Below are 14,403 nucleotides of genomic sequence, written 5' to 3' on the forward strand. Positions count from 1 at the left end.
ACACCTCCAGAGGAAAAGGAAGTTAAGGCATTTCAAGACCTCTTATTCTTAAAAATTTGCCTCATCACCTCCCCCCACACTGCCACACATACACTAGTACTGGGAAGTTGACCAATGGGTCTCACAATTGCTCATGAACTTGGTTCTTGCTTTTACCAAGTAGCATCTGCCTTTTCCATTTTTTTTTTCTGACTCACAACAGATATTGACCACAAAAGATATTATTCATGAACTTGCTAGGAAAATACTGGAAAGACACTGAGGATTCTGATTAGCCTTTGTGAAACTCTGCCTCCACTGCTAGAATTACTGGTTTTGCCTCCAACCAATGACTGTTGAAGATGTTTCCAGTTCTGCTTCTTCTTGGGGTCAGGCTGATCCAGCCTCCTGTTGAAGTCACTCTTTCTGTTCTATGAACTCCATTCTTCCGGTGCATAGCCTACTCTATCAAGCTTCTCTATTCCTAGAGGATGGATTATTTCCCCAAATCCTCCTCAATCCATCATGCAAATGAACTCTTGGCAAGCCAGTCCCCTAGGGCTCTCCATACATATCTGATCATGTCTGATTCAAGGTAAATACAGATTGGGTGATCCTGGGTAATGCCACATGTCTCAAATGGGTAACCAGGTAGAGTCTATGTAATTTCCAAATAGCCAATGGAAAGGAAGTGTCAAATCAAACAGAACTAAATCTCTTTATGTCTTAGACTTTCATTTTGAGAAGTTCAAAACACTATCTCATTACTATATTCAAACAGAAACTTGATCATTCTAAAGAAATATCAACCAAAAGATATAGACTTCTAAACAAAAATATAGAGCTGAAAAGGCCAACTTGTATAAGAAAAACTCATTTTTCAAATTATTGTGCATCATTTAATTTTTACAACATCATGCATGAAACTTTAGCTACCTCAGCCTTTGGAAATAATAATAAAAACAGCACTGTATATCCATTTACTTTGGGTCTGCTGATTTTATTATTTTTAATACTAATAAAAAGTTATATATTATAAGTATGATGGTCAGATTATAATTTCATGCTTTTTCCAGTGATTATGGTTCTGCACAGAATTTTCAAAAGAACTAGAAGACATAAAATTTCTTCCTATGACATTCTCTTTACAGCTTAATACTACTAAAAATTAATTCTCAAATTAAAAGCAGTTAACTTTCTTTTCAGTAAAATGTTCTTTTTACAGCATTTAGTTATCATGCATATATGTCTGTCTTAAGAAACGAAAGGGGAAAAGGCAAGAAAAGTAAATAAAAATGAAGGGAAGATAAAGCTGTTCACTAGCCTCCTATATGACCCCAATGCAGAAAAGGCTTTACTGAGGCCAATTGCTGTGAAATGCAATTTCAGCTTTTTTTATGCCATGGTGATATATCTACCAATTTCAGTGCTGTGTGGAGAACAGGAACATCATTCTAAAAGCAGTTCTGTTCTCAGAAATCACTTGGGATGAGTTGTCAAAAATACTCTAAAATATATTCGAATTGCTGTAAACTCACTTGAATTTTGACAAATGCAATAGTTTGATTTGAATTTTTAAATAATTTTTACTAAAAATACACAAGCAAAATGTAATTATTATTCTCACTGTGTGACAAATTAGATTTCTGTACCAGAATCAAAATTTATTTGTAGGACTTGAATGAATCAAAAAGTATGTCAGGAAAGTCTTTCCCAATGAAGATAGGCCAGTCCCAGAAATGAACTAATTTTAGAAGAAACAGAAAATAATATTGAGGATTTTTAAGAAAATATCAATGATATGAGCATATGCTTTGGATAAAAACTGAGTCAGTTGAAAACATAACCCATTGGTTGGCTACTTCTCTCCATCCTGTATTTCATTTCCTTTCATCGACATTTGAAGCCAGGATCCTCATGACCTTCTTTGGATGCCATCTTTGCTTTTCCTGGCTGAATTAGGAGTACCCTGCATATGGCAAGTTGGCTGATTTTGCCTTTCTCCTCTGCTACATTTGTAATAACTTGAAGGCAAGGACTTTGTCGTATTCATCTTTTATGTCCTTAGCACCTGATACAGTTTTGAGAACAGAGTAAGAGGATGGAAAAAAAAAAAATCAAAAGAATGGGTAAGTGAGTGAGTGGCTGAGTGAATCTATTCCATAAGGCAGCTGCATTTTACTAAATTAGGAAAAAAATGACAGATTAAGCCCTCAGGGGGAGAAGGATGCTACTTCCAAAAGAGTGCTCAGCATTTGTCTGGGAACCTAAAGAGTAGATTCCAGAATGTATTCTCACATGAAGTGACATAGACCAGCACCCAGCACTCTGAAGTTGATCTGACAGGAATGTCAATTGCCATGCTGTGATTAATAATGGAGAGATACTACAAGAGCTTAGAAAGAAGCAGCTTGTACTGCTTAAACCAACACACATGAAATGGAGCCTAATTTCCTCCATTACAAATTCTGCCAAAGCACCCAGACAACCTTATTCCAGTTTTCAGAGCTGTTAAAATAACTACCTCATTCATATTTTACTGAAAGGGTGGCTTTCTTTTAACATGTGTTTGTAATAAAGAAATTTACTTATTGTTTGTTTAAACAACAGAAAATTCGTATAACAGAGGCCCTGAAGAATGAGTTAAATGAGTTAAATGGATCTATTATCTATTAACTTTCACAGAAAAAAATTAAACATAGATTTGCAAAAGTTTGAAGATATTCCATCATACTTTATGATCTAAGCCTTTGAAAGTGATAAGGAAACATGTCATTGATATCAGCCTATAGTATTTTAAGAGGGGCAAACATACAGTTTGTTTGAACTCCTGTACCAGTGGATCTGTGTTAAAAATGTATACTTGATTAATAATAATAATATAATTTCAGTACTCACTGTGATTGGGAAAGGCTTTCAACCCCAAATTTTGTTTAATTATCTCACTGGCACAGGACTTTAAACCTGGAAATACAGGCTAGCATGTAAAGGAATCAGCTCTTTAACAAAAGCAACACTCTTTAAGGATGAGAAAAAAAGTGAGCTTTGTAGAGAAAAATAAACTCTGGTGGAAGAAGAGGTCCATAGTAATAATCTCAATGCTTTACCCTCAAGCTTCATTCTATGTCTTGAGGCTTTTTAGTTTGGTCCTTCCTGCCATCAGCACACATTGCCCCAAAGATAAAAAAGTCCCCTTTTCTTAATCCAAAAACAAAAACCACACTGAAACAAAATGTTTTTCCTTTTGCTGTTTTAAATGTAACAAGGTCTACTATTAACATTCCAAAGAAAATTTAAGAAAAACATTGAGATATAAACATAAAAAATACAAAAATAATTTATATATATATATATAGTTTCTATATATAACTATATATACAGTTTCTGAACCTACAGTAATTAATGCCATGACCTACTGGGCACTAAGAACTTTTTACCTGGTGTGTTCTACCTTAAACCATGCCTTGGTAATTTCTGATACGTCCTTATGTTAAATAATATTCTTGTTTTAAGAAAATCTCCATTAAAAACACTTTTTATAGCCTCCAAACACATCAACTCCCAAAGGTTCCTCTGGGGTTTTTTTGTTATCACAATGCCCACATAAGAGTCTAATTAGAAGCCAAGTCAAGTATTTTCTATTACTCTATTGGTCCCTGTTTGTGATTAACCCTCTTAATAAAGCATAAATATATCCCTCTGAGGCCATGGTGCTCATTCCTGACTCACTGGATTCTACCCTTACAGAGTCACTTCAATTACTTGACAGTGAGATTCAGATATAGGTATTTTTTAAAAGCTCAGGACATTTTTTTTTAACATCTTTATTGGAGTATAATTGCTTTACAATGGTGTGTTAGTTTCTGCTGTATAACAAAGTGAATCAGCTATAAATATACATATATCTCCATATCTCTTCCCTCTTGCATCTCCCTCCCACCCTGCCTATCCCAACCCTCTAGCTGGACACAAAGCACTGAGCTGATCTCCCTGTGCTATGTGGCTGTTTCCCACTAGCTATCTATTTTACATTTGGTAGTGTATATATGTCCATGCCACTCTCTCACTTCGTCCCAGTTTACCCTTTCCCCTCCCCGTGTCCACAAGTCCATTCTCTATGTCTGCGTCTTTATTCCTGTCCTGCCCCTAGGTTCATCAGAAATTTTTTTTTTTTTTTTTTTAGATTTCATATACATGTGTTAGCATACGGTATTTGTTTTTCTCTTCCTGACTTACTTCACTCTGTATGACAGTCTCTAGGTCCATCCACCTCACTACAAATAACTCAATTTCTTTTCTTTTTATGGCTAATATTCCACTGTATATATGTGCCACATCTTCTTTATCCATTCATCTGTTGATGGACACTTAGGTTAAAAGCTCAGGACACTATAATGTACAGCTGAATTTGAAATCATTGTTCTGAGAGCTGAATACGGAAACATTTACAGGAAAAATTCTGATGATAGGGACAGCTAATGGTTTCTGACTATTTCTCTGAGTTTTGAAAAATGCTGTCCTGTCACTTTGGTCCCACGATTACTAACTCTTGTAAGAAAATGATCTCTATTATTAAGCAAAACACAAAGTTCCCTAAGAGGGAAGCAACATCTTACTTGAAGAATGTCGCCACCCTGAATTATTTTGGGAACAGAGCCAGATATAAGAAAATTAATTAATGGTGATTGTCTCTTCAGAGCTCTCCTATGCACATACACAGAAGATTTGGGGTTTATGTCAGAGAATTTCCTTCACCGCTAAATACATACTTAATGCACGCCAAAACTGTGAGGTTATGCTGAAAGATAGGAATCATTCAGAGAAACTCATACCTTTTCGTGAATACTTAAAACTTAAGTTCCTTTGAACCCAAGAGTACTTGGGAGCACACCAGAGATTTTTATGATTCTATCACAGGTTGTGAGCTTTTTCGAGCTCAAATTTATTTCTACGTCTTTGTACCTTACGTAGAGCTTTAACATGCATGGCTTTGAAATCCTTCCAGAATGCGTAACCTGTGGGGAAAATTTCAAACTTGTAATTTAGAAAACTATTCACCATGGAATCAAATATTACAGGATAGGTAAGATTGATTTAATTGCAAGACTACACATACACACCGTGTGTGTGTGTAAAAACAGACTGGATATAAATCATGATGGAGAAGATTGACAAATGAATTATATTCAGTTGTGTAAACACATGGCAAATCAATGTCCTTATCAGACAAAAAGCAATTAAAATTAATTCCTTGGCCCCCAAAATGATTTCTTCTCACAAGGCAGCCCTCAGAGGGACATTATTTTCAATGATATGCTTACTTAATACACCCATTTGCAAAGGCACAACCACTGCAGTGAGCTGAAGATTTTACTTATCTTTGGCCTATGGCATCTTTTCCCCTGTGTTGGAAAACTCAGTTAAAATTCACGTAGACGGTCAACCACAGAGCACGCACTCAACTCTCAACTGGTCAAGCTGCATTTGACACAGTGAGGAGCAACTCAGCAACATATGCTGAAGTGACACAGCCTAGAAAACAAGGAACCAAGCATGTTCTGCTGCTTCAGACCTCAGCTATCATGCAGTGTGTGCAAGAGTCTAAGAGCCAAATAGCCTTATGAGTCCTTTTACTGTTGAGCAAAGGAAAAAGAGGAAGAGAGAGAGAGAGGGAGACTGAGAGAGAGAGACTCTGTTGTGTTTTTTGTGTGCTGCATGTGTATTTTGAAAACGAGATTATGGACAACCACACTCTGTATTTTGAAGCAGAATGACCAAAACCCTATTTACCCACTGAATGAGTGAAGGGCATAGAATACGCATCATTATGCCGGAACTGAAAGTTGTGTGGGTAAAATAATTTAAATCCACCCTGGTGGAATACGGCAAGTGGTATACACCATTACTAAAGCAACATGCCATTTATAAATTAAATACACTGGCAAGCACTTGTCCAAAATAATAATCATTTCAAGAGCATAATAAAAGCAGAGCAGTGGGAGAAAATAATAGAAGTCTTGTTTCCCCGCTAGGACCTCGACTGAAGTGATGTAAGTTAACTTATTTAAAGATAACCGAATTAAACAAATAAAGTGATTTTATTTTTATTGAACAGATAGAATTTTAGAGGAAAGTAATTCAATATTGTAAAAGACACAGTTTCACAGATCTCAGTTTCTTCATTTGTTAAAAGAGGAAACCTTAGTAGATGATCTGTAAGGTCCCGTTTACCTTTAAAATATCCTGTTTTTCTACACACGAAATAGATAATCTTAGTAGACGATAAGAAGCTATCCCTAACAGTAGGGACAGCTATCTACTGTCACTAATTGTCATTTTATTTGCAGAACCATAAAAAAAGAGACTCTAACAGTACCAGGCTCACTATTCAGCATATTTTCAATTTTAAAATGTAGAATTAATTAAATCTATACCTACAAAATAACATTAACAATCAGAAAATAAAGTAATAATCATGATACGTTGACTATGTAAGTGAATCACAGTTAGCTCTCTGTTCACCTTAATCCCTATAGACTTTTGTACTAGTCCGTCTGATATGTTTTCAGCCCTTCACTATCTGCATGATATTATAATGCCTATAATATTAATAATAGATACAAGTCATTTAGGATCTGTTTTGTGCTCTTACACTTGACGTATTTTATGTTATTTAATCTTCACAGTAATATTATGCAAGTGTGTTTCATCTGTTTTATAAAATTAAGAATATGTAAACTCAGCTCTGAGAGGTAAAATAACCTATTCAAAGGGTCCCATCTGCTCTGTGACAATTCCAGGAAATGAGTTCAGGTCAGACTGAAGTCAAGGTGCTGCGCTCGCCCGCTTTTCCACATGACAAAGGAACAGAGGGGAACATGCCCGGAAGGAAAGGGAGCCGGTGAAATGAATTGAAATTCAGAGCTAATACAATTCCCTCCAGACGACTCAGCTCAGGTGACTCCACCCAGACAACAGTCCTCCTTTGGTGAGAGCCCTGGGCATGGATCCATCTCCTTTCCACCATGCCAGGTGCCAAAGGAGCCCCCCTCTCTCCCGTCTGCCCTTCACCCAGCCCTCAAGTCCCAGCTTGCAGCTTGGACATCCCATTCCCCTCCCAGTTCCCAGCTGGTTGAAATCTCTGGTCTAAAACCCGATTACTGGTTTAATGTGCCCCAATCTGGGCAGGCCCATCCTGCTGGGGGCTAAAGATGAAAAGTGACAGCAAGAGCTGTAAGAGCAATGTAAGCAATAAGATGTCCCGGTGGGAGGCGTGGGGGACCCTGCAATCCTAGGTCAAGTCACTTGGAGAACCAGAGACGGAACCTTGGCCTTTTCCCATCCAGGATCTCCTTCATGGTGTGAGTAGAAAGGCAGGAACAACGTGGGTTTGCAACCATGTAACTGCATAATGACACTGCCCACCCACAGGGCTCCGTCCCCAGCAGTGGACCGACAGGCACGCTTAGAGTCACATATATATATACAACAGTACATATTTCCCTGTCTGTGATCCTTTTTTGACTCCACCAGATTCTGTACCAACCTCAGTCCTTTTGGTAATACACCTTATCTGCCCAAATTCGGCTTGTGCAGCCACCTCTTTGCATTACCATGATATTTTAACCTAGGTAGCCGTTTGATGGTCTGATTATTGCCAGCAGGACTGGCTACATGATTTGTGGAGCTCGGCACAAAGTGAAATGTCAGGTCCCTGGTTCAAAAAGTATTAAAAATTTCGAGACCCCCGAAGCAGAGCCTTAAAACCAAGTGCAGGTGCTCTGAGCACGGGACCCATGTGACTGTGCAGGCGTCCCAGGATGCCTGTTCAGTCTTTACTTGGTGAAAATCATACTCCCAGCTGGCTTTCCTCTGAGGCTATGAAAACAATACGATGCCTCTATTATTAAAAATATGTAGAGCAGCAGACATGTGTTTTTCATCATAACTTTTGGTTCTCAGGTGGCATTAATTAGTTACCTATAGTTCTGTGACATTGTAGTTGTGGTTTTGAATGCAAGCCTGCTTCTCCCTACTTACTTCTCAACTATTATAAGACCTGCTTTAATATTTACTCGCCATCACCCTTGAGCTCAGCATCGACCAAGCCAGGCAACCTACCAGTCTGGGCTGCCCTCCCTGTCTGACCCTATCAGGCTTCCAAACTCCCTGCCAGGACCGTGGGCATGGTCCCGACTAATGGTCCACTTCAGTGTCCGCCCAACACACTCAAGGATGATCAGCTTAGTGCCAAGCTCTTCCCACTAAAAATATTATTCCAGAGAGACTGTGACACAGCAGATGCAAAACTGTGGACTTTTTAAGCCAGTCACTATAATATCTTCATCTATGAGTATCATTTATTGATCTTTAACTTTTTTGTTTATTTTAAATTGTGGTTAAATAACATAAAATTGACCGTCTTAACCTTTTTTTTTTTTTTTTGTGGTATGCGGGCCTCCCTCTGCTGTGGCCTCTCCCGTTGCGGAGCACAGGCTCCGGATGCGCAGGCTCAGCGGCCATGGCTCACGGGCCCAGCCCCTCCGCGGCATGTGGGATCTTCCCGGAACGGGGCACGAACCCGTGTCCCCTGCATCGGCAGGCGGACTCTCAACCACTGCGCCACCAGGGAAGCTCCATCTTAACCATTTTTAAGTTCAGTAGTGTTAAGTACATTTACTCTGTTGTGTAGCCTCATAATCATCCATCTCCAGAACTTTTTTCACCTGCCCAAAGTGCAACTCTGTATCCATTAAACAGTAACTCCCCATTCTCCCCTCCCACTAGACCCTGGCAACCACCATTCCTTTCTGCTTCTATGAATTTGACTACTCCAGTTATCTCACATAAGTGGAACAATACAACACTTGTCTTTTGGGGACTGGCTTATTTGATATTAACTTTTGATGTAAATTTTTCAGGTGAGTGTGTAGAACTGAAGGAGAGTCCCAGTTCTAATTAGGGGCAATTAATAGACAGCCACTAACTTTTAGAGAATTTGCTCATCGCTGTAGGAAATAAGGCCTGAAAAAGAGAGTTGGATCTGGTCTCTGGGTTGGAAATATTGTCTCTATCACCAATTCCCTCAAGCTGGCTGTCTCTTTTCCTTCACGTCTTCCTTATTTGTCAAAAATGTTAAAATCCTTTGAATTCAAATGTCTCAATCTAAACTTGCAAAGGGTTTTGTTTCTTGGGTTATTATAAAAGAAGAAAAACATCTTTTTGTCTACATACTAATAAAACAAAATCATTCAGGTAAACAGCCTGCAAACTCTTCCATTGTTAGATATTTAATGAGTCTTTTTTTTTTTTTTGACTAATCAGCACCTCGTTTCTGCTTTCCTTATCCTGAGTTCACCTGAGTTTGTACTGGGAACACTTTGCCTAGATATGCAACTCCTTGCAGGCTGGCCTTGATAAATGGTTTGTGTTTGTGTAATTTAGATTAGTTCAGTAATTGTTTGGAACAAAGGCCAGAAATCTTCCCAAGGGTATTAAACATTCACTTTCAGGGCTTGGTGGTCTGTGATGAAGGGAAGGTCAGACCAAAGTTGCTTTACCACCTTTGCCCCAAGGTCACACCTCCTCTTGCTGCCTACAAGCAGCTGTCTGGAATCCATCAGCTGGAAGCTGGCTGAAAAGAACAGGGTTGATTCCCTCGATTTTCCAGGAAGCTGAGATGTGGTAAAGCTGGCTAATCTTTAGAAAAAATCAGAGAACAAAGCAAAAGCAAAATCGAAAAGGTAATAAAAGTTGTCCTGTGGCCTTTAGATGTGACAAACATTCTGCTGTGGTTCTGCTTTAAAGAGCTGGTTCCCCAGAATAGTTCTTGAGAGACTAGTTGGCTGACTCCTAGCTTTAAAACTTATTTTAAGTTTGTTTTCTTATATAGAACTATTCCTTTCTTGTCTTTTAAAATATCTGGGGACTCTTACTAACAGTGAGTACAAGAAGGATTGTGACAGCCTCTAAGAACTCTGAGTTTGTTTTTTAATTTATTTTATTGATGTATAGTTGATTTACAATGTTGTGTTAATGTCTGCTGTACAGCAAAGTGATTCAGACATATATATATATATTATATATATACACACATTCTTTTTCATATTCTTTTCCATTATGGTTTATCACAGGATACTGAATATAGTTAATTCCCTGTGCTATACAGTAGGACCATGCTATACAGTTTATCCATTCTGTATATAATAGTTTGCATCTGCTATCCCCAAACTCCCAATCCATCCCTCCGCAACCCCCTCTCCCTCTTGGCAGCCCTGAGTCTGTTCTCTACGTCTGTGAGTCTGTAGAATGCCGAGTTTGATCTCTATCCCTTTTGCTCCCCTTACCTGATTGACAGGAGGCTCAGTTCTGAACAGCTCTCACAATGGGAGAACTCACTACCGAACATGGCAGCCTCCTTGGAGAGCCTCACTGCTTATCATTCTCTTCTTTCATCAATCCAAAATTGTTTCCTTTAATATCCTCCCTGATGCCATCATATCCCTTGAGCCCACAGCCAACATGTTTTCATGCCTTTTCCAGACTCTCTTTCATGAACACTCCTCTAATTTCTATCCCAGTTCCTCATCCAAATACATGACACATCCGGATGCTTGTTCTGGCATGACTGCAAATTCCCTTATGTCACGGTTGCTTTTCCTAAAACATTCTGGCTGGTTCACAGACAAATCTTAGAGGGTAGTGTCTACATCTGAACCCAATCCCAGCCCATTTCACCCCCTCAGGACAGAGCATGACAAACACCAACCCTGTTCTAGATGCTATGGCACGTTTAAAATATGAAAATGTTCATGTGGTCAGAAATTCCAACATGCCTATAGGTATATAGATGCCTCTAATTCAAAACCAGACTCCCCCTCCTCCAAGGCCTCTAGCCCACGCCTCCCCACCTCCCCACCAAAGGCAACAATGTGGTATCACTTGAGAAAACAAATTCTTTACATGCACAGCTAAGTAGTTAGATGGTTAGAGATGAGAGGATGAGCTGTTTCTTCCCCAAGCTGCATATGTTTTTAACAGGAAAGGACCTCTTATAGCTGGAAACTGGCTAAAAAGTGAGTAGGCAGGCTCCCCAGACTTTCTAAAACTGAACTGTGGTAATGCTGGCTAACCTTTCCAGAAAAGTAGAAAGCACAGCCAGATCACAGTGTTTATAAATGCAATCCTATGGCCTTTAGATCTGATAGCTAAAAAATGATACATCTTTACTTTGATTGGTTTTTCTTAAGTTATGAGTGAGGTTGAACCTCCTTTAATGGTTATTACCCATTTATATTTATCAACTATCTCTTCATATTTTTTACTAATTTTTCACCTTAATATATTTGTTTCATCTAGAAGTGATTTTGCTGTTAACGATTTAGGTTGAGATCCAACTTTATTTTTTTCCAAATACCTAGCCCGTTGTCTCAGGAGTTATTGAATAATCTATCTTTTCCCCACTGATATGAAATATCACCTTCATTTTACATTAAATTATTTCTATATGGATTTTAGATGTGTTCTAAATCTCTACCCTAATCCAGTGAACTTCTGTCTATTTCTTTCCTAATGCAGAAATGATTTTAGTTATGGCTTCATGATATATTTTAATATCTGGCTCAGATATTCATGGCTAATTTTGCATACGTACTTTTTCATTTCAAATATGGAACTGTCAGGTTCAAAAACAGTCTTGTTGACTTGGGAATATATATTATACATATATATATCTTACATATGATTAAGGAAAATTAAAATACTGGTAATATTGAATCTTGCTATTCAAAGCAAAGCATGTTTTTACATGTGTTTTTTCTTATATACTCTAGAAGGAATTTTCAAGGCCTTCTTCACATAAAACTTGCACATTTTTATTAACTTTATGGGAGCTGGTATATGTTTTGTTGTTGTTGCTGTGCTTATAAATGCGATAACTTCTTTCATTGTATTGTCTAAGTGGTTACTGATAATAGAAAAGCTATTTAATTTCTATATATTAATTTTAAAACCAAATATCTTTCTGAAAACTTTCTAGTAGTGTTTGTGCTGATTCTCTTGGTTTTCTGAGTATATGTCCCTATTAACTAAAAACATGATAATTCTGCTTCCGACTTTATACTTCTGCTTTCTTTCTCTTTTTAAATTTCATTGGCTACTACTTCCAGAGCAATGGGGTAGTAATGTGGCAGATGTTTTAGATCATTTCAATCATGGCTGTTTCATTTTCCTTTTAAAATAACTTATTGCTTGCTAAAGGCTAGGAAACTAAGACAATATTTCCCAGGGTCACTTCAAGCTTGGAGTCTACCTGTAATCTATCTCACACTGAGAAGGAGAAGATGTCTCCTCATGGGATATGGAGGGTGGAAGTAAGGCAAACTGGGCTGTGCTTCTGGTCTGCTGATTCTGCAAACCAGGAGCACCGTCATAGAGGTTTTGAGGTTTTCTCAACCATACAAAGATCCTTGTCTAACGGCAACTTTTGTAGGTATTGAGAGGTAGTGGGCAGGGCATTCATTTTGCTGCCATAGGTCACACCTGAGATGGTGTGGTCACGGAGCCAACCACTGGGGTAGTGGCTGCCAGATTTCCCTACTTCATAATCACGACAGTGACAGCAGCTCTCCTGGCAGGCCAGTTCTAGACTGGCATTCTGGGAGACACACTTGGAAGCTAAGCCTAGAGCCTGCTCCACAAACTCTTCTAACCATTTCATAATCAGTTCTGCCATGTGACCATATTTACTTAAACTAGCTAGAATGCCTTCTGTTATCTGCCAACCAACTCTAATGAGAGAACATCCTTATCTTGTTCCTAAGTTGAAAGGAAATGTATTGAGAGTCCTAATATTTAACCATTAAGTATGTTGCTGGCTTTTGAAAGTGTGTGTGCCTGTGTACGCAGGTACAAATATATTTGCATAATGCTTTTGAAATACTTTTGAAATTATTCCTTTAATTTCCTCTATATTCATGGTTATTTACTCTTCTCACTTATAATTTTATGGGTTTTTTTCTCCTTGGTTCCTTTAGTTTCTGGCTTTGAAAGCCAATTTATAGTCAGTAAGCATCCACTTTTCAACCGCTGTTTTAAAAAATATTTTATACACGTTACTTTAAAGACTATTTTCCACCATCTTTTTCATCTGTGTGTGTGTGTGCATGCATGCGCACATGTGTGTGTTTAAAGGATAGAAGTCACGCTTTATTTCTGTTAAACTGCATCTTCTTAGATTTGGCCTAGAGTTTTATAAACCAATATATTATTTATACCTTTCATCTTTGTTTCATCTGTAAATTTGACCAGAATACAATTTATATAATGTACTTAAAAAGAAAGAATTTAAATAGGAGAGGACTAAAAATAAAAGCCTGCTGCAAAACTTTAGAAATCACATTAAAGACTGACACTGATTTTTTTAATTAATATGTTTTTAAGTCCAATCTTCAATCAGTTCTGAATCCACCAAATTACGCTCACACTTATCCCACATTTCTTCACCTTAATTTATAACAGGACATTGTGTCAATTTTTCAAATAATTCATCAATTTCCTAGAAGGTCAAGATCTGTTAAGAAATAATTATTTCAATAAATTTTAAAAAATATTTCTTATAAAAATATATTTTTTATATTTCTGCAAATTTTAGTACTAATGTAACACTTATCCCTTAAAATCAAAAATCACTTAGAAAGGTATAACCTTCCAAGATTGAACCAGGAAGAAATAGAAAATATGAGCAGACTGATCACAAGCAAAGAAATTGAAACTGTGATTAAAAATCTTCCAACAAACAAAAGTCCAGGACCAGATGGCTTCACAGGTGAATTCTATCAAACATTTAGAGTAGTTTGTTTTTCACTATATATGTAAATATATTTATTTCATTTATTATATATATATACTTTATATACACACATATACATTCAAAATATTTTGGCATTAAATGAATTAAGAAATGCAAAATATTTACTTTGTGAAAAATTGTATAAATCAAATGTTGTGAAAATATGTACAGTTTGAGAACACCCATCCTTCTCAAACTCTTCCAAAAAATTGCAGAGAAAGGAACACTCCCAAACTCATTCTACAAGGCCACCATCACCCTGATACCAAAACCAGACAAAGATACTACAAAAAAAGAAAATTATAGACCAATATCACTGATGAATATAGATGCAAAAATCCTCAACAAAATACTAGCAAACAGAATCCAACAATACATTAAAAGCATCATACCCTATGATCAAGTGAGATTTATCCCAGGGATGCAAGGATTCTTCACTATACACAAATCAATCAATGTGATACACCATATTAACAAGCTGAAGAATAAAAACCATATGATTATCTCAATAGATTCAGAAAAAGCTTTTGACAAAACTCAACACCCATTTATGATAAAAACTCTCTAGAAAGTGG

General features: G+C 37.4%; 1 protein-coding gene across 17 annotated transcripts in view; it reads right to left on the reverse strand.

Annotated features, from left to right (window-relative positions):
* TMEM117 (transmembrane protein 117) overlaps window positions 1-14,403 on the reverse strand; it is a 555,808-nt gene that overhangs the window by 63,864 nt on the left and 477,541 nt on the right. The window contains exons 7-8 of one of the 17 annotated variants that reach the window (XM_055085665.1): window positions 4,942-4,994; window positions 1,878-2,050 (exon numbers count right to left, since the gene is read on the reverse strand). The exons of the other annotated variants lie outside the window; for them this stretch is intronic. Of the exons in view, the coding sequence (XP_054941640.1) occupies window positions 2,044-2,050; window positions 4,942-4,994 (60 nt within the window). The 3' untranslated portion in view covers window positions 1,878-2,043. Of the gene's footprint in view, window positions 1-1,877; window positions 2,051-4,941; window positions 4,995-14,403 lie in introns of those variants that run through there. 17 annotated transcript variants of the gene reach the window in all.

The sequence above is a fragment of the Physeter macrocephalus genome, chromosome 6, assembly GCF_002837175.3.
Source record: "Physeter macrocephalus isolate SW-GA chromosome 6, ASM283717v5, whole genome shotgun sequence".
Classification (NCBI taxonomy): domain Eukaryota; kingdom Metazoa; phylum Chordata; class Mammalia; order Artiodactyla; family Physeteridae; genus Physeter; species Physeter macrocephalus.